A 25,572-nucleotide genomic window follows, 5' to 3' on the forward strand; every position below is an offset into this window, starting at 1 on the left:
GTTTCAGATCGTCTGCATTTGAGGGCATGCATGCATGAGACTTGACTTCTGCTGGAACTAGTCAGAAACACTTCAAGTTCCCACCACGTCAAGTCGGAAACAGGTGCAGTTCTCCAGAGCCCGTCTACGGAGAGGCACTCTCTATTGAGCCCCATTGTATCGAACTTGGTTGCAGTTCCATTAGAATTCCACTGGGGGTGATCGAATGAGTTCAGATTAAATGGGTGTCTATGGGGCTAGACGGCTAAATGTATCTCTTTCACCTGCTTGTCGTTGAAATATCGCAGGTTGTATTTTAGATTCCGCAAGTTCAATATGAATTATAGTTCAAAAGTCGAATGAATGAGTACTTGTGTCCTTTCGATTTCTTACAGTTTGGGCCGTTGTTGGCCGTACATGCTAGCATTCTGCTAATGAATGCTGATTGGTCAGGGAGGGACTTGCAACTGATTACGACCAGAGACCCCTCTTGATGGCATCTGAAGCACAATCAGAAACATTATCTTAAGGAGGACTTTCTGTCAAAGTTAATTGTTATATATTATATGTATATATATGATATATATTATATATGCAGAAGTGCCAAAGTGACTCAGAACTTGTCATAAAGCAGGACCTCTGGCAGTGATGTCATCATCTTTTTGAATGGATTTTTAGAACAGTTAAGTGAACTTAAAGGTGACATGACATGCCTCCAGGTGTGGCAGAAAGTGGGCGTGTCCACCTAGATGTGTGCTGGATAGATCAGTCTAGGTGGACTCGCACACCAGTGATGTCTTAAGGGGTTGTAACGGCTAATCACACCACACCTAGTGGCATGTCATGGCACCTTTAAAAAATGCAATATTCAGCTGAGTGTATTCTTTTAGCCCCACCTTTTGAATGTGACTCTCAAATTACTTGACAAAAAATTACACCCTGAGAAAAGTGGAATTTGAGGGTTAAACGCCGTCAGCTCCCATTCATTCTGCACTCACTGGCGAGCGCCCTCGCAAGGACAGAGATGTCAGTTCAGAAACCGGAAGTCACCTGAGAGTGCCAGTTCTCTTCATATTAGACATTCTCTGACTTCTCGTAGTTTAAACAAGCATAGTTTGGGAGAGGGCACGCCTCTCAGCAGTGTCCGGGGACACTGCTGTCCCCCGTTTTCACTGTGACTGAAAGATCCGAAATTGGAATAAAGGAGAAAATGAAAAGTAGTTGCGCACCGTATCCCCCCCTCAACAATCTCGTCTGCATATTCCTTTGCAATTTTGGATAAATAGAGTGAGAGAAACTGCTTTGAGAATGGTAAGGGTAGTGTACCCATTTTAGTTTTTCTATGACAAAATCACTACATGTTTGGAGGTTTTTACACCGCTGAACCGAAAATGTCCCCGGATTTTGTCTCAGAAATCTGGTCACCTTATGGTATGCCGACCTGGCTCTTCCCACCTTAAAAGTGTTCCAGTAGTCTTTTGTGTGGACGAGTGGGAGAATAATGGACGCCTGGAGGTGGCAGCAGTAGTAGCAGGCTAATCATTGTTGTTAGCAACATTAGGCTCTTTAGCAAACCAGCTCGAAAACAAAACTTTACATTGTATTGCACGCACAGCAAGACCGTGCAATGCATACATTGGTGACTGGATTGAAGCAGCAATGTAATCAAGTGTGTAAGAGCAGTGTACATCGACATTAAAGACACCAACGTGGAACAAAGAGAAACAAAATACATCTCAACTACGGGCGCAGCCATCTTCGTTGGTCGAGTGTCACGGGGATCTTTCGCGACTCGGTGTACTCATCAGAAGCCCCAGTGGGAGCTGATATCCACAAAGAAAAGGAGGCGTGCCTCAATGCCGCAATGTATCAATGCCGCAAGAAAGCTGGGAGATCCGACTGGGATGGTGGGCATACCAAACAAATGGATTGCACCATTATAGTTTTCCCATTCGTCTTTGTGATTGTGTCATGTCATTGGCTAGTCATTGTTAGCTACATTAGCCTCTTTAGCAAACCAGCTCAAAAATGGACAACACAACTTTACATTGTATTGCACGCACAGCAAGACCGTGCAATGCATAAATTGGTGACCTGAATAAAGTAGCATTGTAATCAAGTGTGTAAGAGCATTTAAAATCAACATTAAAATGACCAACGTGGTACAAAGACAAAGAAAGTAAATCTCTTCACGGACGCAGCCATTTTTGTTGAGAGCGTCATCACATCGCTCGCTCTACTCTCAGAATTCCGAGGGGGACCGACCAAAAGGGGGCGTGCCTCCGAGAAATGCCTCAAGAAAGCTGGGAGATTTCCCCACTTCGACTTTGGAAGGCTGGTGTCCAAGGCATCTGGAACACACCATAAGTCTCTAGCGTAAAACTACTATTTTCTGAAGATGGGACTACAACAAGCACTCTTTGATACATGCATTCTTGTCATATTGATTTCAATCAGGTTGTCGCCAACAGTAAGAATCACTTAGGTCGGACTTGGCCAACGGGAATATTTTAGGCCACTTGAATCCCAATTCACATGTGAAAAAAAAGAGACTAAACTTATGTTCATGTTGAGATTAACTGCCCCCAGTAGTTAATGGTGAAGTTGCCATTTTATTTTCTTATGGTGTATATTGTGTGCTTGCTAACCAGCAATAAATGAATTAATTTCGATTCAAATAATGTGTTTCTGGAATTGGTATCCATTATTATAAATTTTATTTTCTTCTCTTCTCTTCTTCTGCTTCACCGTGTCTCTCATGCGTCTTCGCGTAGTCTGTAAACTTCATTGATGGCCTGTTTTTTTTAATATTGCCTCCGTAAAGGATTATGGGATACCAATATCTCCTCTCCTTTTGTAAAGGTTGGTCAGGAGTAACCTACGCTAAGGAGGGTTAAAGGATGCATCGATGCTCCTTTCCTAAGGATTTTTAGAATTCTAACCACCTTTCCTCCAAGTACTTCCGGGTCATCTCCTTAGGAAAGGAAATTTCCTAAGCAAAAAAGACTATTCAAAAGCCGTTTCTCAATTTGCGTTCTCGTGTGTGCTCGTGTACTTGCGTTCTCGATAAACGTCATCAGTGGTAGCCCAAGCACTGTTCCAATTCCAAGTACGCGAGAACGCGAGTACTGTCGTAAAACCCGGAAGTGTTCTCGATGTGTTCTCGATGAGGCCGTTCTACCGAGGACGCATCGGAGGTGACTCGTGTGGACTTGGGACCGTTAAATATCCCAGAATGCATCATCGAGTCCGCTGCTGTTCCAATTGCAGGTGCGTACTCGCGTTCTCGGAAGTCTGTACTTGAAAGTCTGGACTTGCCAAGTACGTACTTCCAAGTCCGCGAGAACGTAGTCCGCGTACTTGGTATTGAGAAACGGCTGTAGAGGCCCCATATGCACAGAAAGGCAGACAGAGGCAGTTCCCGCAAGTTTTTAAAGCCATGTGACATGTCACATAGGGAAGTTATCACCAGCATTTCTGACGTTTTTATCCCAGAATGCATTATGTTATGCGGGGCTAGGTTTCAAAACCGAGAAACAAAATAATACACTGCCAGAACAGCGTCAGATTTGAAACTCTGCAAATGTGATGGTGAACATTTTTTTCAGGCTATAATCTCTTTTTTCAATGTTGCAAAACCTTTTTTTTACAAGGGGTCGAGTTTTGAAACACAGATTTACAGGCCTTTGAACCTATTTTTTTTTCAGGTTTGAATTATAACAGGATTCTAATCCCATAGGACACGAGAAGTTAAAGGAGCCGTGCACTGAGCCCTCTCGGAGGACGGGCCGAAACAACATTTGTTTCACTGCGACTCCTTTCAGCTGCCCACCCCTCCTCCTGCAAAAAACAAAACAAAAAAACGGCTAATAAAACGCTTGACGTGGCGTTTTGAAAAGAGAAAAAAAATCATTCTATTAGTACATGGTCTAAGTATAATTATGAGCCTTTGATTGATATCCAGAAACATTTTGCGTAGACACATTCCTGTTCCCCGCTTGTATTGGAGTGAACGGGGATAGGTAACTTAAATTGTAATGTATGTTAAACGAACGTTAGTCAAACGCATTTCTCTGATAGGGTTATGGGTAGGGTTAGGGTTAGGGTTAGGGTTAGGAGTCAGGTGCGAGTCTGCCTGTCCAATCCTAGCGCTTGAGGCGGGACTTCTTCCGGATTCCGCCTACGAAAAACACAGTCGCCTCCTGGGGGATTGGACCCTGATTGGATCGGTCACAGAGCGCCTTCCTGCTCTGAGTGGAAGTGACGCACATCCTCAGACCCAGACTTCAGACATGTGTTGTTTCAGGAGGAAGAAGCATCTAAACAAGTAGGCCAACATTTACTATTTATCGACCGTGGTGTTAGGTTCATGTTTTGAGTCGAGCCCGGTTCTTCGTATTTTAACTGTCCTCAGATCAGCCCTCCGCGGCGTGTTTCTCCGTCTGGGTTTTGAACCGTCGTCTGATCAGGTTTCAAAAGTGCCGCCCTGTGGCAGAGCGGCGCTGAACCCTGCACCGGGACGGGTTCCGCTGGGCTCCTAACCCCGCTGGACCCTGATGGGGACTGGGTTCAGCTGGGCTCCTAACCCGACCTGGACCCTGATGGGGACTGGGTTCAGCTGGGCTCCTAACCCGACCTGGACCCTGATGGGGACTGGGTTCAGCTGGGCTCCTAACCCGACCTGGACCCTGATGGGGACTGGGTTCAGCTGGGCTCCTAACCCGACCTGGACCCTGATGGGGACTGGGTTCAGCTGGGCTCCTAACCCGACCTGGACCCTGATGGGGACTGGGTTCAGCTGGGCTCCTAACCCGACCTGGACCCTGATGGGGACTGGGTTCAGCTGGGCTCCTAACCCGACCTGGACCCTGATGGGGACTGGGTTCAGCTGGGCTCCTAACCCGACCTGGACCCTGATGGGGACTGGGTTCAGCTGGGCTCCTAACCCGACCTGGACCCTGATGGGGACTGGGTTCAGCTGGGCTCCTAACCCGACCTGGACCCTGATGGGGACTGGGTTCAGCTGGGCTCCTAACCCGACCTGGACCCTGATGGGGACTGGGTTCAGCTGGGCTCCTAACCCGACCTGGACCCTGATGGGGACTGGGTTCAGCTGGGCTCCTAACCCGACCTGGACCCTGATGGGGACTGGGTTCAGCTGGGCTCCTAACCCGACCTGGACCCTGATGGGGACTGGGTTCAGCTGGGCTCCTAACCCGACCTGGACCCTGATGGGGACTGGGTTCAGCTGGGCTCCTAACCCGACCTGGACCCTGATGGGGACTGGGTTCAGCTGGGCTCCTAACCCGACCTGGACCCTGATGGGGACTGGGTTCAGCTGGGCTCATTAGCTGATTGGAGGACCCCATCGGTCCGTCCGTTAGACTTTAGATTCTGTAGTGGGCACCCGAGGAGCTGTCCAAGTCCTGTGAATGTCTACTCGAAGAGGGAACACATAAATAGATTGGCTTTGAACAATAATCCTGACTTTTGATATTTCTGAAGTATTCAGTGTCCACTAGTCACAAGGTGTGGTCTTGGACAACACCAGGTATTCCTTTGTGATGAGCCTGGTAGCAGCGTTCACATGTTGGCGTTGCCGTGCATGCTGGGAAATGCATTTCAGAAAATGTCCTCATCACATGTTTTTTTATTCATCATGCATGAACAAGAGGCTGCGCAGGACAATGGCTTTGAGTGTGGAATAGACGGCTGTTGTGCTCCTTGGATCCATCCTGTTAGCTTGGTACGAAGAAGAAAGGAAGATGGTGTGCATTTATCACAGCCTGTCACTCAGTGATATATCATTTATCACAGGCCTGTCACTCAGTGATATGATATCATGTATCACAGGCCTGTTACTCAGTGAAATATCATGTATCACAGGCCTGTCACTCTGATATATAATTTATCACAGGCCTGTCACTCTGATATATAATTTATCACAGGCCTGTCACTTAGTGAAATATCATGTATCACAGGCCTGTCACTCTGATATATAATTGATCACAGGCCTGTCACTTAATATCATGTATCACAGGCCTGTCAATCTGATATATAATTGATCACAGGCCTGTCACTTAGTGATATGAGATCATTTATCACAGGCCTGTCACTCAGTGATATGAGATCATTCATCACAGCCTGTCACTCAGTGATATGATATCATTCATCACAGCCTGTCACTCAGTGATATGATATCACTCAAGGCTGGGACTTTATCTCACATCCATGAATCAACCATAGTGGGGACCATTTTGTTTGTCGTACTCAGGGACTCATACCTGCAACCTTCTGGGTCCCTAGATAGCCCACTACAGAAGACTTCTTCTCCTCATACTGAGTTCACAGTTCCCTGTAAATTCAGACACGTCAGGCATATCATATGTTTACATAGTCCATACATTTTTTGTTTCAATAGCATATACTAGTGTCAATACCTGCTGCCTCCACTAGTCTAATGTTTACATCTGCCACTCATTCTGCATATTCTTCTTGTAAGGGGTCCTACCAAATCTGTAGGAACCCTAAGGTGTGCATGATGCACACCTTTCAACTGCAGCCCATATGGTCAGACCATTTGGATTGAATGCAGTGACCAACAGACTGATCTGCTGGAAAAAGCTGCAAACCTGGCATGTACCACGTGACCGTGGGACTGTACGGTGTAACATCCACAGCAATAAGGCCAAAGACAGCTGTACAACACATTTAAACACCTATAACTTTGTGTAAAACCACATAGTCTCATCTGTCTGAGATGGCCAAAAGAGGAGCTTCCATAGTATGGCCATAGGTCCAATTTTTCGATTTGAACACTATACTTTAGAAACAGGGTTGGTGATTATTTTTGATGTTCATTCCAGTAAACCAGTTTTTAAGACATACCAATGGCATTTTACCATACCTACCGAGCTCACCATAAAGCCGTCTATGGAATACTGCTCCCTCTGCGATATAAATGTATCCATCTACATGACCAGTGGGATGCCGGTTTGAGTCTGACGTCGACCCAACATATAGTGAGGCACGAAATCAAATGATGTCTAACTACCAGGATGTGTTCAATAGGCCATGGCCCGTGTAGGACCCCGTCATCGTTAAATAAATGTATTATTTATTATCTCTACAGTAGTTCCTATGACTACATGGATTCCTATGTGGATTTGATGATATCTGCAATATTGTTAAAGTCCAGAAGATGGCAGCATGACCACAGTTTTAGTGGCAATCACCGGTTATAAATCTATGAGTGGCCTAGCCTCTCCATTTACCCCCTCTCCATCTACCCCTCTCCATCCCACCTTCCCCACTGTTGGAGCAAACAATATACGACACAAATTAGGCCCGATTGCTTTGTATGTATGAAGTGAGAGTGCAACACAAAGTGATATGTCATTAGTGAACGGGTGGGGACAGAGTATTAGAGAGTGACAGAGAGTCTCTGTGACAGCCAGCTTGCCAGTGGGGGGCAGTAGAGGGCTTCTTCTTACTTTTAGGTGTTTGTGAAACAGGACAAATATTTTTTAGACTTAAAGGCAATTCAGAAAAATATGATTGTGTGTGATATAGGTTTGTGAAACAGGTTTAGATGTACATCTGAAGTGGGTCAAATTGAAGTGCACTAGATGTACATGTTGTAAACGTCATTGTGTGATGAAATAGGGAATCCTGTAATCAGACTGGGCACCTTCCAGCTCTGGAATAAAGCAGGACAAATGTCAGAGAACAAACGTCAAGCGTTTAAGAGGGATTATCCCGGGAAGGCAGGCTTTTGGGGTGGTTGGTGAGTGCGGAAGTGGTGAGCAGTGTTGTGGGACAGGCCTAATTAGATTACTGTACCCCTGTATGAGGGGCTCCACCCCTGGTGGTCCAGGGCCCTTCAGACCCCATTGGGCAGGGCATTGAGGCCGTGCCGGAGCAGGACAGTCAGACTCTGAAAGGCAGAGGGGCCGGCTCCTGGTTCCTTAAAGCCTTTGTCATTCCTCCAGGGATTTATTTGTCATTAAGGAATAATAGTTGGAACAGAGCAGCCTGTGGGAGCACAGCCCCAGGTCTGCAGCTACCACATTAAGTCCATTGAAATGCCTATTAGGCACACAGAATGATAGATGTATTTATGTGTCATTGTATGAATGGTTTTAACGGTACAAGAGATTCTTGAAAATGTTGAGGCACCAAATAAAGGTAAATATGTCACGATAATGTTGAAAACCGTCTGGTTTACCGTGTGCTTATGGGGCACGGTCAACATCGGAGCCTATTTGCCAATTTCCTCCTGCGTCAGTCAGTCAGTCCGTCAGCTCATTCCACAGCAGAGCAACCTGTTGCTAACCTCCTCCTGATCCAGCTCGCCAAAGCGCCATCACCCTGCTGGCTCCACCAGCCCGTCCCCCGCTCTTCAGCTGCCTGGTTAACGTCTCCTCATCCCTCCAGACCCTCCATGTGAACCATCTCCTCATACGTCCACACCCTCCTGGCCTTCCCCATACAGTGGGCGTGTGGCCTTACATTTCTAATCCCGCTGGATAGGAGCATGGAATGAAGAAGAGGGTTGTCCCGGTGTTGTGCTAGGTTGGCTTTCTCTGCCTTATACAGGATCTAAAGCAATACTATGTTGGATGGATGCCTGGCCCTGATAATGGAAGACAATTAGTCAACATAGGGTCAGGAGTTGAAGGAATAAATAGGAATTTTGGGTTCTTGCTCCACATTATCCTACAGTCTTGACCAAGGTGAATAAAAGTGTAGTTAACCCTTTTCTGCACCGGACACCACTACTGGAAAGCAGACCAATGGATTCAACCCTGCATCATGTCCCTCCTGTGACCCCGGTGTCTCTGGTGCCCTCCCTCCCCTGTTGGCCTGTTCAGCCTGCAGAGCTGCTCAGGAACGTGGGGGGGGCTGTGGAGCGGCACCATCTGGGCCAGACCCTAATAAGTGGGCTGGTGATTTATGGGGTCCCTGTAGCCTGCAGAGGCCTTCAGCAATGCCTGAAGAAAATAAAAATGTGCCCTGTTAATATAATGATAAACAGTAGAGTAGTCTGCAGCACTCCCCAGTGTGATAGGATCATATGTGTTATTTATTTGTCATGTCTGGAACGCCTATTCACTTCATTCCGAAGTTTGGAAGGGCTTGGGCAGTCTCACTCTCTCTTTTTGAATCCTATCTCCACGTCATTTCTCTTAGTACCTTTTCCTCCCTTTCTCCTCCGTTCTGGACGGGGGCCTGCAGACTTTTTTTTCTCCCGGCTGGGTTTGTTGACACACAGTGAATCTAGGCTTCTCTTTCACTGTTGACATCCTATTCTTACCCCCTCCCCCACCAACAAGAGAAGAACCCGGGGCTTTCCCTGACCAGTAAAGCTGCCACAGCTGTGGGCTGTATTAGCATAGAGACTGTGAGGGAGGGGTGGGGGTGGTGGGAGCCCTAAATATATTATAGCCATTACCTTTTGTTGGGAAGCAGGCCGTTTTAAAACGTGTTCCTTTCCTCTGAGCGAGGGGGGGTGAACACAAAAGGAGCTCTCAGTGATTTCATTATAAAAGCTTAACAGGTTTTTAAATATGGCCCAGAGCAGCGAGTAAAGAAGAGGGGGGAGGAGCCAGAATAATGTGTTGTAATAATGTGGAAATAAGTGAACATATGACAAGACAATCCAAGACAATTATGTATTAAGATAATTCAAGTATACAAATCAAATATACTAGCCAAATAACTTTTAACAATATTCTAAATATATGACTCTGATTCTAGTTCATCAGCCTTCGCTGATGACCGATACGCCCATACGATATTCTGGAGAGATACTGCTTCTCCTCCCTCAGTTCACATCATCAAAATGACAACGATGATAACAAATGTTACAAGTCTCAATTTAAAAAAGGAACATTTATTGAACTGTCTGTTAATCATGCCAGGCGAAAAAAAACGGCCGATGCCGCTACACGTAAAAAACGCAAATGCCGGCCGATATATCGGTCAATCTCTACTGAACATCGGTCAATGCAGCAGAGTGGGAGCTGAGCTGTGTTAAGGCTGCTGTTGTGTTAAGGCTGCTGTTGTGTTAAGGCTGCTGTTGTGTTAAGGCTGCTGTTGTGTTAAGGCTGCTGTTGTGTTAAGGCTGCTGTTGTGTTAATGCTGCTGTTGTGTTAAGGCTGCTGTTGTGTGTCTCTGTCTCAGGAGGTTCTGAGATGAGCAGACCCCGGCCGGCGGTGGAGCGGGCCCCCCACCCTGCGGTCCCCAGGCTGACCCGCAGCGCCGCCTCGCAGGCCCGGCTGGGCGGCCCCGGAGCGCCCCAGGACCCGGTGCCCGGCCCGTACGGGAAGCAGCGCAGGAAGCACACAGACTCTGCCCTGGCCCAGGACCTCAGCCAGATGAGCGTCGGCCAGGAGTCTGCCCCGGGGTGAGTCCTCGTCGTCTCTTCATCACCATTATCGTTCTCATTATCACGGACCCTGACGTCTCTGATTGGGCGCTCAGGCCTCTGAGAAGTGATCAATAATATTTAAGGGTCTTTCAGCCCAGTCTTGGATGGTGGCAACATGCGCCACGCGTCCAGGGGTCCTACGCAGAATGACCCGCCTGCTACCTCGCCGTCTGTGGAGGAGGGCCCCCGGGCCAGACCCAGAGGCAAGGCCCCCCCTCGCGGGGGCGTGGCCTCAGTGGCCCGCCTGCTGAAGCTGGGCCGCTGTAAGAACATCGTGGTGGTGGCAGGAGCGGGGATCAGCACGGCCAGCGGGATCCCTGACTTCAGGTGGGACACACACACACACACACACACACACACACACACACACACACACACACACACACACACACACACACACACACACACACACACACACACACACACACACACACACACGGGAACTAACTGGGAGTAAGGGTATTTATTTAATACACAGGATCAGATGTTATAATCCCTTGTGCCAAAATCCAAGGAAATCACATATTCAGAAGCCCCTGTCCAAACCAACCTTATAAGCACGCTGGCCACTAAGCCACCAACCAAAGGAGAAAAACACGAGACAAATGGCCCAACTAACAGCAGTAAATACAGCAGTATGCAGCATGTCATTGGGGTTATCAAGTGGGCACCCTCTTTCACTGATCTTTTGTTAAGTTAGGCCCACGACACCTCCTGAAGGCTTAACAATGAAACCAGCATCCCGGAGTCACCTGCCACCACATTGCCACATTTAATGCATCCAAATACTCTCTTTACTGCATCGTACCCCTAGCCCTACCCCTAACCCTGACCAAACAAACACGTTAGCACATTAGTTAGCTGGCTTACCTTAGCTTGCACCTTACCCACAGCCATTCTCTTGCTTGTTCTGCTGCCAAGGACATGTTACTAACCCCCTGCCTCAGACTTTGTCCACAAATGCCCAGTTCAGTCAGCAAACTAGTAGCAGATCTAGCCACGAACCCCCGCGCACAGATTTCAATAGGCCTTAGTCGTGTACTCCAGCCTCGCTGTGCTGCCTCTCCAGCCATCTCAGCATATTTCGCTTTCTTAAGCTCATTGGCTTCTTCAACTCTGTCTTCCCAAGGAACTGTAAGTTCAATTAAATAAACAATCTTCTCCAAGTCTGACCACAGTAGCATATCCTGTCTTAGCCTAGTGTTAACAATATGTGTAGGAACAACAATCTGCTGAATAAGATCCACTTTCATTTCCCAGGCTCCTCCACTACTTAGCTGCCCGGCTCTGTGCCTGCCTCTAAGTGGTCTATTCTTTTCCCCCTGACACACAAAGTTAATTTGCCTACCCTCTTTACTAGCGGCTGATGAATTAGCTTCTCTCCATTTATCATCAACAGCCTCTGCCAAACATTTCAAGGGTAATTTAATTGAACTGTATCATATCTAAGCATAAATATATATATATATATATATATATATATATATATATATATATATATATATATTTTATGTCATAAGTAGACATCCATGAAAAATAACACTTAAAAAACACTACAAAAGACTACAAAAAAACATGAATTTAACAGATTTATTTGTAAGTAGAACTTTATCAAGTTTTAATTATTTTATTCTTTCATTGAAGAACAAAAACATAAATTTTGAGTTAAATATGCTCTGGGCTCAAAAGTGTGGTCCAGGCATCTAGAAGTCATCGTGCACATGTGATGGAGGAATGCACAGTGCATGCAGGGGGCGTGGTCTCACTAGCCCTGCAGTAAGCAGTGTGCTTATTGAGGAATAACATAGATATTCAAGTTTACTTGCATGAAATCTGGTTGTGTTAGTCAAGATAATGCTAAAATATATTTCCCCCAAGTATATTTAAGTCCCCTGTTAAGAGCCAATTTTCAATTTTGTAAATTCCCGGGGTTTTCCCGTTTATTCCCATAAATTCCTGTTAATTCCCATGGAAAGTTTCTAACTTTGAAAATTCCCGGACGGAATTTTGCAACCCTAGTCCCACCTGACAGCCAGCTGTGTGTGTGCGTGTGCGTGTGTGTGCGTGCGTGTGCGTGCGTGCGCGCCTTGCAGAACTCCGGGGACGGGCCTGTACTCTAACCTGGAGCGCTACGACCTTCCCTACCCCGAGGCGGTGTTCAACATAGACTACTTCTCGGACCGCCCGCAGGCCTTCTTCTCGCTGGCCAAGGAGCTGTACCCCGGGCGCCACCGGCCCAACTACATCCACTACTTCATCCGCTCGCTGCACCTGAGGGGCCTGCTGCTGCGCGTCTACACGCAGAACATCGACGGCCTGGAGAAGAGTGAGTGTGTGGGGGAGGGGGAGGGGCACTGCCGCCGTTCTTCTGAAGACGTTAACGTCTGTTTGTAATGTCTGCAACCGTTTCCCTCGGGGTCCAAAGTGTGCGGCATCCCTGAGGATAAGCTGGTGGAAGCCCACGGTAACTTCACCACCGCCTCGTGTCACCTCTGTTACACGCCCTACCCCGCTGAGGACGCCAAGGTCAGAGGTCGCCGTGCTCTAAGAAGCTCCCACCTCCCCCTCGTCCCGGGCTAGGGGTTAAAGCAGCGCTCTGCCTCCACAGGTGGCCATCATGAGCGGCGATGTGCCCACGTGTTCCTTCTGTGCTGGAACGGTGAAGCCTGACGTGGTTTTCTTCGGAGAAGACCTTCCACAGAAGTACTTCCTTCATTCTGAAGACTTCCCCAAAGCAGATCTCCTGATCATTATGGGAACATCGTTACAGGTAAAAACCCTTGATCAAGTTGGACAACCCATCTCTCATGTGTTGACCGTTTCAAAGATGGCTTTACAGCACAGTGTCTGCATGCACAGTAGAACCAACCTATGAAAGCCTAGTAAGAATTATTATTGAGATCTGATCTATTATGTCAATCTCATGCCTCTAATCTAAATGTTTTTGAAAAAGGTATGGAGTAAATTAAAGGTAATCATTGAATAATCATCATCCTGTTGTCACATCTCCCAGAGCGATGAGAGCTCACAGGAGGCTGTGATACATGGAGGGGATGAGAGCTCACAGGAGGCTGTGATACATGGAGGGGATGAGAGCTCACAGGAGGCTGTGATACATGGAGGGGATGAGAGCTCACAGGAGGCTGTGATACATGGAGGGGATGAGAGCTCACAGGAGGCTGTGATACATGGAGCGGATGAGAGCTCACAGGAGGCTGTGATACATGGAGGGCCCGTGGTCTCACCTGTTCTCTGTGCCCCAGATCGAGCCGTTCGCCAGCCTGGTGAACACCGTCCGGGCCTCGGTCCCCCGGCTGCTGCTGAACCGCCACGCCGTGGGGCCCTTCCTGAAGACCCCGCTCCGCAGGGCGGACCACCTGGAGCTGGGGGACCTGCTGGACTCAGTGCAGCGCATGGCCCACATACTGGGCTGGAGCGCAGAGATCGAGGAGCTCATGAGGAGCCAGGGAGACTGGGTCGGGGCCCCTACCCAATCAAGAGCCATCGTCAGTCGCGTGGATTGAGCCCGGGCTTGAATCCCATAACAAGCGTGTTGCTTCAGTCACTGCATGGGCTTCTGTCAGCTCCACCGTTTGACTTGTGGCCGCGTTACAGCGTTGTCTTGTGGTGCGTCATTCTCCCGTTTCCAGGGTGAGTCCGTCTCTTAAGACATGAGAACGGCTCTGATGCCTGAAGGCTGAATGCTTCCTAAAGGCAGCGAAGAACACATCACCGCCCAGCCCATAATACACTGGAATGGCAACAGGGTTCTTTTTACTTCCTAGCATGCAGAGATAACGATCTGTGATGCATGGTCTACTCAACGTGTTCATATCAGTTTCTTTCTGGTTTTTGGTTTGCATGGCTAAGGGCGTGGGTAGTAAGATGGTTCATGTTTGCAATATTTCCATGTACAGTTCACGTGTATGAATATCAAATTTTAAGCACTTACAATTTACAGAATAAGTTGAACTAATAAAGGATTTTACAGAGTTTGTCTTGCCTCTCGTCATCTAATCTTTACCTCTAACCATACAGTCAGAACCTTTCTCCACCAAGGTTAGAGAACGAGTGGCATGTGGACTTTACTAGACATGTTTTACCAACGACACAATCTGCCGGTTAACTTAAGACAAACGATTCCTTCTTTCCATCTTTCTCACTGCAAGAGAAGCGGTGAAAAAGTGGTTAGTCTGCAACATGTACATCAGAAGCATTAAGACTCTTCCAATTGTTTTCTTTCTAAGGGGTAAAACCTTCACGTTTATTTAGCATCCACTTCAGGTATGCAGAGGTGAAAAAAAACAAGTGGATCCATCCACGCGATATAAAAGACCATTTATGTGTAACAAACAAGGCAGTGTACTCTACGAATGCACTCAAACAGTGTTAGGTAGGCAACCAAAAGAGCATTACTTATAAGTTAAGAGAATCCTCCATTCATTGTCTAACTTTATGGATGATCAGCGAACACTCACCGCATATCGCTATGGGCAACCATGCAACCTTCAACCAACAATATTGCAGCAATAGTAAAGCATTCATCATTTCCCGAATATAGAACAAACAATACACTTTCTTTTTGGCAAAAGAAAACAATGATTGATTTTAAATAAGCAATGCAATCAAGGTAAGGCAAAAACAATCCAATGTTACTCATTAAGTTAATAAATATGGCAAGTAAGTGACTTAATCAGTGTAGTTCTGATTTACTATTATGGACAAATGCAATCATAATTAGGTGTTTTTTTCCTTTACAATTTAACAGTTTTGAGGAATCATTTCATAATGTCTCCAGTTTGATCACACCAGGGCCACGTTCCCGGTGGGCCCAGCGGCTCTACGTGAAGCAGTGAACAGGCTGTTCTGCCTACAACCTAAATAATGTTAACATGGGAAAGGTGCACACTGAGGGAACTAACTGAAGACTCTGAACAGGAAGTGGAGTCCCCCCCATGTCCTGCTGCCACCATGAGTCCCTCCGTCAGCTCATGGCTCTGGGAGGGGGCTCTGGAGGCTCTGGGAGGGGGCTCTGGAGCTCTAGAGGCTCTGGGGACTCTGGGAGGGGGCTCTAGAGGCTCTGGAGGCTCTGGGAGGGGGCTCTGGAGCTCTAGAGGCTCTGGGGACTCTGGGAGGGGGCTCTAGAGGCTCTGGAGGCTCTGGGAGGGGGCTTTAGAGGCTCTGGGAGGGGGCTCTGGAGCTCTAGAGGCTCTAGAGGCTCTGGGGGCTCTGGGAGGGGGCTCTAGAGGCTCTGGGGGCTCTAGAGGCTCTGGGAGGGGGCTCTAGAGGCTCTAGAGGCTCTGGGGGCTCTGGGAGGGGGCTCTAGAGGCGCTGGGGGCTCTGGGAGGGGGCTCTAGAGGCTCTGGGGGCTCTAGAGGCTCTGGGAGGGGGCTCTAGAGGCTCTAGAGGCTCTGGGGGCTCTGGGGGCTCTGGGAGGGGGCTCTAGAGGCGCTGGGGGCTCTGGGAGGGGGCTCTGGGGGCTCTAGAGGCTCTGGGGCTCTGGGAGGGGGCTCTAGAGGCTCTGGGGGCTCTAGAGGCTCTGGGAGGGGGCTCTAGAGGCTCTAGAGGCTCTGGGGGCTCTGGGGGCTCTGGGAGGGGGCTCTAGAGGCGCTGGGGGCTCTGGGAGGGGGCTCTGGGGGCTCTAGAGGCTCTGGGAGGGGGCTCTAGAGGCTCTGGGGGCTCTAGAGGCTCTGGGAGGGGGCTCTAGAGGCTCTAGAGGCTCTGGGGGCTCTAGAGGCTCTAGAGGCTCTGGGGGACACCCTCGTCAGGGTGGTGTGTGCAATCGTACAACAACATCTCAACAGAATTGCGGCTGTTACTATAGCAACGAGTTTCTATGCCATTAAAGGATATAAAGACTATATTAGTAAAAGGCAGTGCACAGAGGTGGACTGGTGGGCCAGTGCTCCGTCGACGGGAGGCCCCTTCAGAGACACCAATATGTCTCAGCAGGCGTATCCTAGGAAACGGGGGGGGGGGGGGCTAGTCTGTGTCAGAGCCGGAGCTCTCGTGGGTGTGCTGGCGCAGAGTCTCCTCCAGGGGGGCCATGGTGCAGTCCTTCCTGACCCCCATGGGCTGGATCACCCCCTTCCTGTGGACGGGAGGGGCAGAGGTCAGCTACAGTCCAACCCACACACTGATCACATCCTGTAGAGGGACGTGGGAGGATGAAGGCTCACACTGATCACATCCTGTGAAGGGACGTGGGAGGATGAAGGCTCACACTGATCACATCCTGTGAAGGGACGTGGGAGGATGAAGGCTCGCTGTACAGGACACAGTGATACGTCCACACAGCATCGTACCTCCACCCCATGCTGAGTGGCGGTACGGTGCCACCCTCCACTCTATCAGGAGACACCGGTCGGATGAAATGACACAATACCACTCATCCAATCAATAAAGAACCCCACAGGTTCATCGTAAAGAAATGCATGTTATTCTGAAGCCATATCTCTCATTATTTATTTAGGCTTCCAAACAAAGACATACAATATTAATTGGACAACTGTTTGATTGAATTGAAGCTGACCCCCGTTCCTTTAATGCCTGGTCTACAACGAGAGCTGCTGTTGTACATCTTCACTTTGCCTTTTATCTCTAGGTTTCAATGACCCTCAGAAGCCCCTCCCTCCTCTGCGCTGTTTGTCCCTCTCCCCCCCCGTTCGGCCTCCTTTCTAAAGCCTGTTTAATTACAGGATCAGTGCCCCGTCTAAGCTCCTCAAAGCCCGGGGCAGCCCTCCAAACTAATCCAATTATATGTGCACCACATCACTCAGCAGCCATTATCAGTGGATCACGCAATCAACAGATTAAAACACACATTTGCATTAATGTGAGATTCTTACGCACACACAAACTACACAACCGGATTTAACATTCAGTTGGTTCATTTAGGAATCCAATGCAACAGGTGTTCTTAAAAAGGGCTTCAGAGGTGTAGGTGCGTGTGCGTGCGTGCGTGCATGTGTGTGCGTGTGTGTGAGTGTGCGCGTGTGTGTGTGCGTGAGGCCACCTGTCCACGTCACACATGGAGGGTGCTGAAGGCGTACGGTAAAGGACGGCGGTTCTACCAACGACCCGTCGAACACACAGACAAAGGCGCGGCCGCTCGTCCCGCTGTCACTCTCGTATTGTACTCCCTCCCCCCAATTAGAAGGAGAAGTCCATGTCTCCCTCCTTGACACCGGGGCGGGGGGGCGGGGGGGCGGGGGTATGTGCTAATTGGAGGGCCAGTTAAGCAGTTTTGGGAGCACATTCTTGCAGGTCTTTCAGTGATCTCCTGAGAGCGCTCCACACACTGCACACCTCTCCCCCTCAGGAGCACGTCCCCGGGCTGGGGGGGGGAAGGAATCTGCTGTCTGAGTCGTGTGGCTCATTACTACTCACCCCCGTCTCTGGCTACCACAATACCCCCCCCCCCCCCCCTCACCCTGTCTGGTGTAACAACTGGATCATCAAAATGAGCAGAATAAAATGGAGAGGGGGACACATGTTATTGAAAAGCTGAATGTAAGGTGCATTGAGGGCCGACGCGCTGTGGGTGTGTGTCTGCGTGCACGTGTGTGTGCATTTGTGCGTGTATTTGTCAATTAGGATATAATTAATGATAGCGCTGTTGCTCCCATTGACTGCGGCTGAATGCTGCTGTGAGCTACAGGCTAATTGACGCCGGTGTGGATGAGCGGATTCTTCAGCTAATGAACTGGTTGGCAGGGAGCCACCTCGCCCTTACCTTTGTGTGTTCCGCTAGGGTTCGCTTTTGTGCGCTCAGGAAAGGTCAACAACAAAGAAATGTAATAATAAAAAGGCAATATGTCTGGGAGACAATATGTCAGATATACACCACAGAATATAATGAAAATAAATAAGGAAACATGCAACTCCAGGAGTTTGGCAAGAGAAAGATCTGCTCGATTGGCTGGCTGCGGTCACCTGATCAGCTCGTCCAACATGATGACCATCTTCTGGGCCTCGTACTCCTTCTGCTCCTCCGACATCTCCTCCATGGGGTTAGGCATGGGCTCCTCCACGTGTCCGGTGATGGGGTTGATTCTGGAGGAAACACAGGAGTGAGCGTCTCATGGACCAGGTCTCCCCAGAGGTGCAGCAGCCCTGATCCAGACCAACCGACTCACAAGGGTTTGACGCTCTTGTACTCCTCGGTGTCGCTGTCCTCGTCCTCAGAGTACTTGGTCTCTCCGCGGCCGCCGGCCAGCAGGCCTTTGGCCACCAGGTGTCCGGCCGCGTTGCCATAGCCCGTGTACTTCAACAGGTTGTCCACTGCAGACACACAGACACACACGGACCCAAACGTCACACTCACTTCCTCCAGAAGCATCCGCCGTTCTGGTGCCCTGGCCGGTTCCAGGAGTGTTGGCCCTCTGCGCCCGGCGCAGCGTGTGAGCCGTGGTTACAGACAGGCAGCGGGTCAAACACACTTCACTACGTCCTACCAGCCCGTGTCCTCATGAGTAACGTGCTCACACTTCGTTGGTACACTTCTTGTGTCGCTTTGTGGGTTTTATCCACGGATGTTTAAAAGCAGAGCACACACACAGCACCCTGTTTGGTGTGACCGTGGATCAAACAGACGAGGCAGAGGGTGCCTTCTAGAATCAGCTCTCCCTCTGTAGTGTCTCTTGCATCAGGACCCCTGCTCCAGACCCCCTCTCACCGCTCTCCTTGCAGAGGACAAAGAGGAACTCGGCGGCCCCCTGCTTCACGCCCATGTCCACGTGGGTCATCAGGCGCACCAGCTTGTTCCGGATCGTGGTGCCGATCTCCGGCCGCACCTTGGCCTCCTTCAACGGGGGTAGCACCTGAGGGGACGCAGGGGGGTGGGAGTGAGAGAGGACTGCAGTGTACTGAGGACTCACTGCAGTGTCAGTGTGATCTGAGGACTCACTGCAGTGTCAGTGTGATCTGAGGACTCACTGCAGTGTCAGTGTGATCTGAGGACTCACTGCAGTGTACTGAGGACAGTGTCAGTGTGATCTGAGGACTCACTGCAGTGTCAGTGTGATCTGAGGACTCACTGCAGTGTCAGTGTGATCTGAGGACTCACTGCAGTGTCAGTGTGATCTGAGGACTCACTGCAGTGTCAGTGTGATCTGAGGACTCACTGCAGTGTCAGTGTGATCTGAGGACTCACTGCAGTGTCAGTGTGATCTGAGGACTCACTGCAGTGTACTGAGGACAGTGTCAGTGTGATCTGAGGACTCACTGCAGTGTACTGAGGACAGTGTCAGTGTGATCTGAGGACTCACTGCAGTGTACTGAGGACAGTGTCAGTGTGATCTGAGGACTCACTGCAGTGTACTGAGGACAGTGTCAGTGTGATCTGAGGACTCACTGCAGTGTACTGAGGACAGTGTCAGTGTGATCTGAGGACTCACTGCAGTGTACTGAGGACAGTGTTAGTGTGATCTGAGGACTCACTGCAGTGTCAGTGTGATCTGAGGACTCACTGCAGTGTCAGTGTGATCTGAGGACTCACTGCAGTGTCAGTGTGATCTGAGGACTCACTGCAGTGTCAGTGTGATCTGAGGACTCACTGCATAGGGTGTGTTCTGCATATCAGTGGCATTATATGTGCTCTTAGTTTACTCTTGGGTATTTTTGTTAGACAAGAAGTATTCCTTAATGGTGATAGCACATCTTTGACAGATGTTACACATGTGGAATGTAGGCCAGAGAGCTGGGCGTTTATCTATTTAGAACAGTGAGGAAACAGAAGTGTGTGTGAATGCTGAGAGCAGAACAGGGCATTACCTGGGCCTTGATGAACCTGCGGATGTGTCTGTGGCGCCGAGAGCCCTCCGTCAGCAGGCTGAGCACCGGCGTCAGCCCCTCCTTATAGTTGGAGCCCTGCTTAGGACCGGACACAGCACCAACACTGTATACTACTGGTACTGCTTCAACACTTGATGAAAAGTACATTGAAAGAATGAACGGATTCATTATAAAAGAAGACCCCTCACAACCAAGTCCACATGGAGACATTTTTTTTTAAATTGTAGCATTTCCACAAGGTTTTGGCCTCCCATCTACATGAAAAATGCTTTCAATGAAAACTGAGCTTTTGGACAACACCTTGCATGTTGTATATATATATATAAATAATATTTATATATGTATGACAAAGGGTTAGGGTTAGGTTTAATGTCGAGTAGAGAGTGAATACCAGCGGGTACGTTATCAGGTGGGAGTCCTGTAGTACTTTAGGGCCACATCAACATCAACATCTGATGAGTACCCCGTCAATATGTGATGGCAATCAGGTTAAGTAAAGCAAAGATGCTTTTACTAGAGGTAGGTTTAGTCTCGAAATAAAAACAATAAATACATGCAAGCCTAACCAAAAAGTACATTTCAAATGTGGTGTGACATCCAAACAGTCGATGAATATGGAGAACCAGTCCTCACATTTGACCCCTCTATTGAAAAGTCATGGTGGGTGGATTTTAATGCCGCCAAGCTAAACCACCGCAATCGCACCATACAACCACCGGAAGGCGGTACATCCTGTGTGTTCTGAGCAGGGGCCTTGACCTACTTCCTGTGGAACCCTCTCTAGGCCACTAACAATTATTGTTAACACGCTGTCAGGATTCAAAATGGCATCCCAACACTCGGTTATGCGTCTATGGTGGTTTTAACGCAATCAAACTCAATCAAATCATTTGTGATTGTAATTGGCTAGCTAGTTCGGCGAGTTGTGGTCATAGTGATACGGTTTGTACTCTCAGCTTTCATTTATGCACAGTTTGTGTAGGTAACATGAAAGTAAACAGATTTCTATTCATGTGCATCGTTATGAAATTCTTTACTCTTTATCAATCACACCGGAGCAGGGAACAGGTCACCGTGACTCGTGATGACGATGTTTACCTTGTCGATACGCTTCTCCAGGAACTCCAGCAGCACCTGGACGGCGGCCATGTTGTTTCCATCGTACTGCTCATGGCCTCCCTGGACGGGAACATGGATCAGCGTGTCCAGACAGCCGGCGGGCAGGTTGCTCAGCAGATTCACTGCATGGCTACAAAATAGTACAACTCAATGATCACTTCTGATGGAGAATCAGATACTGAAAATAAATGACGTTGATCGATCTTTGGCCTGAATCACTAAGAAGTATGCAGAACGAGAAGCACCCTCCCCTCCATTTAGAAACACTAGAAGTTTCTTCTCCTTTCTCCCCCCAGAAGGTAGAAGAAAGCAAAGACAAAGGCCAAACAAGACAAAGATCTCCACAATAGATGGAGCGGAACAGCCCTGTTCAGCCAGCGGCCACGCAGGTTAAAAGGGCGATGCCGTCCATCACTTTTACAAGCCACCACATTCTCCCTGGATCCAGAACATTCCTGGCATTCTCCAGAGGGACGCTCTTTATGACGGATCAAACTGGGTCTGAACATTGATAGGAACAGTCCAGTGCTGATTGAGGTTCTTGAAGGACACGTCTCCAATAACATGGTAGTATAGGAAGGGTTTAACCTGTGAGCCTCCTCCGTCTTCTCCTCCGTCTCCGTCCTCAGCAGCAGGAGGTGCCTCATGATGCCGATGATCAGGCGGACCTGGTGCTGCCCATCCTGAAGAGCAGGACACCAGAAGGACCACATTTCATTGGTGGTCGTGGGGGTAAGCTTAGAGTTGCAACATGTAAAGTTCCCACTAGTTTATACAAGCTGGGCCGTAAATAAAAACAGAATACAATGATGTGCAAATTCTTTTCAACCTATATTCAATTGAATACACTACAAAGACAAGATATTTAATGTTTAAACTGGTAAACCTTTTTTTGTAAATATTCACTAATTTTAAATTTGATGCCTGCAACATGTTCCAAAAAAGCTGGGACAGCTGTTTGGAACATTCCACAGGTGAACAGGTTAATTGGAAACAGGTCAGTGTCATGATTGGGTATAAAAGAAGCATCCCTGAAAGGCTCAGTCATTCATAAGCAAGGATGGGGCGAGGTTCACCATTTTGTGAACAACTGTGTGAGTTTCTGTCGTGTTTTATTTGGCATTTTGTAAATCCATTGATTTCTGTTGGAAGACTCATTGCTCGTTGACAGGAAAGGGGGGCTGGTTGTAGTCTTTTTGCTCGGTTCTAGCCCTACTGTTGATGCGCAGAACCGAGGGATAAGACTACAACCAAACGTAAACAGCCCCCCTTTCCGTTTCTGGTTCTGGTCCGGTTTCCATTTCAATGGATTTACAAAATGCCAAATAAAACACGACAGAAACTGTATTTCACTACAATACTTGATTTGGAACATCAACGAACACCACTAACCACTCGGTGAGTTTCACATCTCTGAAAACAAACGTTTAGGGTTGGTTAAGGACAGGTTTGTGAATGCCTGTAGCCATTCTGAAGCAGGCAGGGCGATTCTAAATGAACCAAATACCCGAGACAGGACCAGTAGTCAACATGTCGGTGTCAACCACTCTATTTCATCCTAGACAAACCAGAAAGGGGCTCAATGTTCAAAATACCGGGATTGTCCTTTAACAAACTACTGAGGATGTGTTCGGTAAGAGCCCATGTTGACATTGTCCGATCCAAAATTCCCCATTGTGCACATCATCAGGACAGTTAACATTCATGCGCGAGCATGCGTAGTGGCGTGTGAGCTGCCTGACGCGTCCTAACTGGATGCCTCAGTCTCTGTCAGTGAGAAGTAGAGAGCATAATGACATAATGAGTCTGCCCATTATCTCCAATGTGTGGTGAGGTTGATTAGGCCTAACAACACAAAGAACATACGAGGAGTTCCACCGTTGCAGAAACACCAAAGCGCCCCACACCCACCTCGTCACCGGAGTCCGTCAGGGTGAGGTTGAACATGGCCTTCAGGGCCTCCATGGCTCGCTCGTTGTCCTCAGTGGGGAGGGGCGTGGCCTCGGGCTCCGGGGCCCCGGCCTCGTACGGCCCGACCCAGCGCACCTGCAGCGTGCGCTCCAGGACCTCCCGCAGCAGCCTCACGGCGGGCAGCTCGCTCTGCAGGCCCACCCTCACGTCCGGCCGCAGCGCCGTCAGCAGGAAGAGGAGGCGCAGCGAGAACAGGCCGACCGCGTGCCGACCGCAGCGGCCGCGCAGGTGCGTGCACAAACGGTGCGCCAGCTTCATGTCGGCGCAGACCTGCTGCGCGGCGGGGCTGTTGTACACCACGTTGCACAGGCACTTGAGCGCCTCCACCACCACCCTCTCCTGCTCCGGCGTCAGGCTGTCCTCCTGAAGACTGTCGGCCTGGCCACCGCCATCCTGGGCGGCGTGCAGCTGGGCCAGACCGGCCAGGACCAGCAGGCCCTCCCTGGTGGCCACGGGGTCCAGGGCCCGCTTGTCCCTGGACAGGATGCGGAGGGTCTCCAGGGAGGCCCTCTGGCAGCAAGGCCCCTCTTGGGTTCCTAGTGCCGTCAACAGACTCTGACACGCCTTCTACCATCAGACAGGAAAGGAGAGCAAATGTATCATCACACAAAATCTTATAAATGTGCATCGTCGGCGTATTGAAGGTGGGAATCAGTACTTACACTTCGAAGGTTTTCTTCATTTTGGTCAAATGTAAAAGTTTGACTATTCTGAAACCAAAAAAGGAAATACAGATTGAATACTGACTAAAACGTCAAACGCGTGTGAAATACAGTTTCTGGAGGTATGTAGAGAAGGATACACCAGGTACGTTTTAATTGAGTGATGTTGCTGAATGTAGATCATGTATTCAGGGTCCAATGAAGGCATCTCAGCAGCGGTCATGTGATAACTGTGATGGTTGTGATGTAACTCATTGTGTCATAAAGGAAAGCACTGACTACAGACGTAGTGCTAGAGTAGTACTATGGTAGGAGCACTGATCTGGTCATCTGCTGCCTGCTGCACAGGGCTAGCATGCTAGCGCTAGCATGCTAAGGCTAGCCCGGTGGTTTGTTGTGGTTCAGATCAGACCCACCTCCTGGTTATACCGGAGCAGAACCTTCTCGATCTCCTTTTCGTTGCCGGTTTCAAGTCGTGACAGGATGTCCTTCAAGTCCATGATTAAAAAGGAATGATTTAGTACATATACAGGTATAATAGTTAGTTTAAATGTCACTACATGGGAGTTGACGAAGCCCACTAGCTAGCTTAGCTAGCAGCTAGAACAGGTTTGTTTGCCTTCCGTCTGTACGGTGGCCGCGAAGTGCCGGGAAACGCCCCTTTCTCGCGTAATATAAATTAAGATAATATGATACAAAATAATAAATAATGATAGAATAATATAATATGATAGAATAATATAAAAAAAATGATATAAAAAAGCATATTAAATAATGATATAATATAGTATAATATATAATGAATTTAATATAGCATAATATATAATGACTAATACAATCGTTTCATATATAATATCATAATGTAATGTAACGTAAGGTATTATCATATAATATCATATCATGCATAAATATATTTTTAAATACACAAAAAAAATATTATTACAATTGTTATTGTATTATACAATAGTAATATATCTTATCCCTAAGCTATCAATAAGATGCCTTGAAGTCTTTATTATTTCCACTATTAATTCGCAATTGGTCCCTGCAGTTCACTCCAATGTTTTTCACCAGAACGTCAGTCGGGCAAAGGTCTTTGACCAAACCATCACAACTTAAAAAGGGGCTGCCGATCAACGTCACTTCAGTGGTCTTCAAACTGGGAGAATGCACCAGATGCAATAAGTGTATTATCGGTTGGCCCACAGAACTATGTTTGAATGAAGAAAAACATTAATGAAACCCCCTCCTTATGGCCTAAACTAAAGTAATGACCCCTTATCATTATTGTTATTATTATTATTTTATCACCATGCCTCTCCTCTGTTCCCTGTCATTCAATAGGATGCGTTACTTTCACTTTCCCTTTTCACTACTGCTTTGTTATGTTCACTGTGTCTTAAATCTCTTGTCTGTCATGTGTGGAGAAAGCCAGTTCACTTAATTGTACACCACATCTACCTCCGGGTAAAAATAAAGTTATCTAATGTAATGTAAGGCCGGTGGTGGGGACTCCATGAAGGTGCAGTCCAGCTTCACTCCCTCAGGTTCACATCTCTTTGGTCTCTTCCACTTCTCATCAAATCAGCTCAGATTGAATGATAACTCAACTTA

The 25,572-nt window shown here is 48.3% G+C and overlaps 2 protein-coding genes across 3 annotated transcripts; one reads left to right on the forward strand and one right to left on the reverse strand.

Annotated features, from left to right (window-relative positions):
* The first annotated feature begins 4,243 nt into the window (after nucleotides 1–4,243).
* Nucleotides 4,244–14,373, forward strand: LOC311357475 (NAD-dependent protein deacetylase sirtuin-3). The gene is made up of 7 exons (XM_084477437.1): nucleotides 4,244–4,306; nucleotides 10,165–10,387; nucleotides 10,505–10,738; nucleotides 12,505–12,737; nucleotides 12,837–12,937; nucleotides 13,020–13,181; nucleotides 13,675–14,373. Exons 2-7 carry the CDS (start codon nucleotides 10,176–10,178, stop codon nucleotides 13,933–13,935), a joined length of 1,203 nt encoding a protein of 400 aa, XP_084333563.1. The 5' UTR covers nucleotides 4,244–4,306; nucleotides 10,165–10,175; the 3' UTR covers nucleotides 13,936–14,373.
* Nucleotides 14,374–16,130: 1,757 nt separating this feature from the next.
* ric8b (RIC8 guanine nucleotide exchange factor B) lies at nucleotides 16,131–24,568 on the reverse strand. 2 transcript variants are annotated; one of them, XM_084476797.1, is made up of 10 exons: nucleotides 24,375–24,568; nucleotides 23,959–24,006; nucleotides 23,237–23,863; nucleotides 21,914–22,008; nucleotides 21,305–21,455; nucleotides 20,186–20,284; nucleotides 19,089–19,233; nucleotides 18,550–18,694; nucleotides 18,347–18,466; nucleotides 16,131–16,502 (listed from the first exon to the last, which is right to left on the reverse strand). In XM_084476797.1, the coding sequence occupies exons 1-10, from the start codon at nucleotides 24,456–24,458 to the stop codon at nucleotides 16,394–16,396; spliced, it is 1,623 nt and encodes a 540-aa protein (XP_084332923.1). In that variant the 5' UTR covers nucleotides 24,459–24,568; the 3' UTR covers nucleotides 16,131–16,393. The 2 variants fall into 2 exon arrangements, with proteins under 2 accessions (XP_084332923.1, XP_084332924.1); XM_084476798.1 differs by having other exon boundaries at nucleotides 16,132–16,502; nucleotides 20,186–20,281.
* Between the last annotated feature and the right edge of the window lie 1,004 nt (nucleotides 24,569–25,572).

The sequence above is a fragment of the Micromesistius poutassou genome, assembly GCF_964030765.1.
Source record: "Micromesistius poutassou genome assembly, chromosome: 13".
Lineage (NCBI taxonomy): Eukaryota > Metazoa > Chordata > Actinopteri > Gadiformes > Gadidae > Micromesistius > Micromesistius poutassou.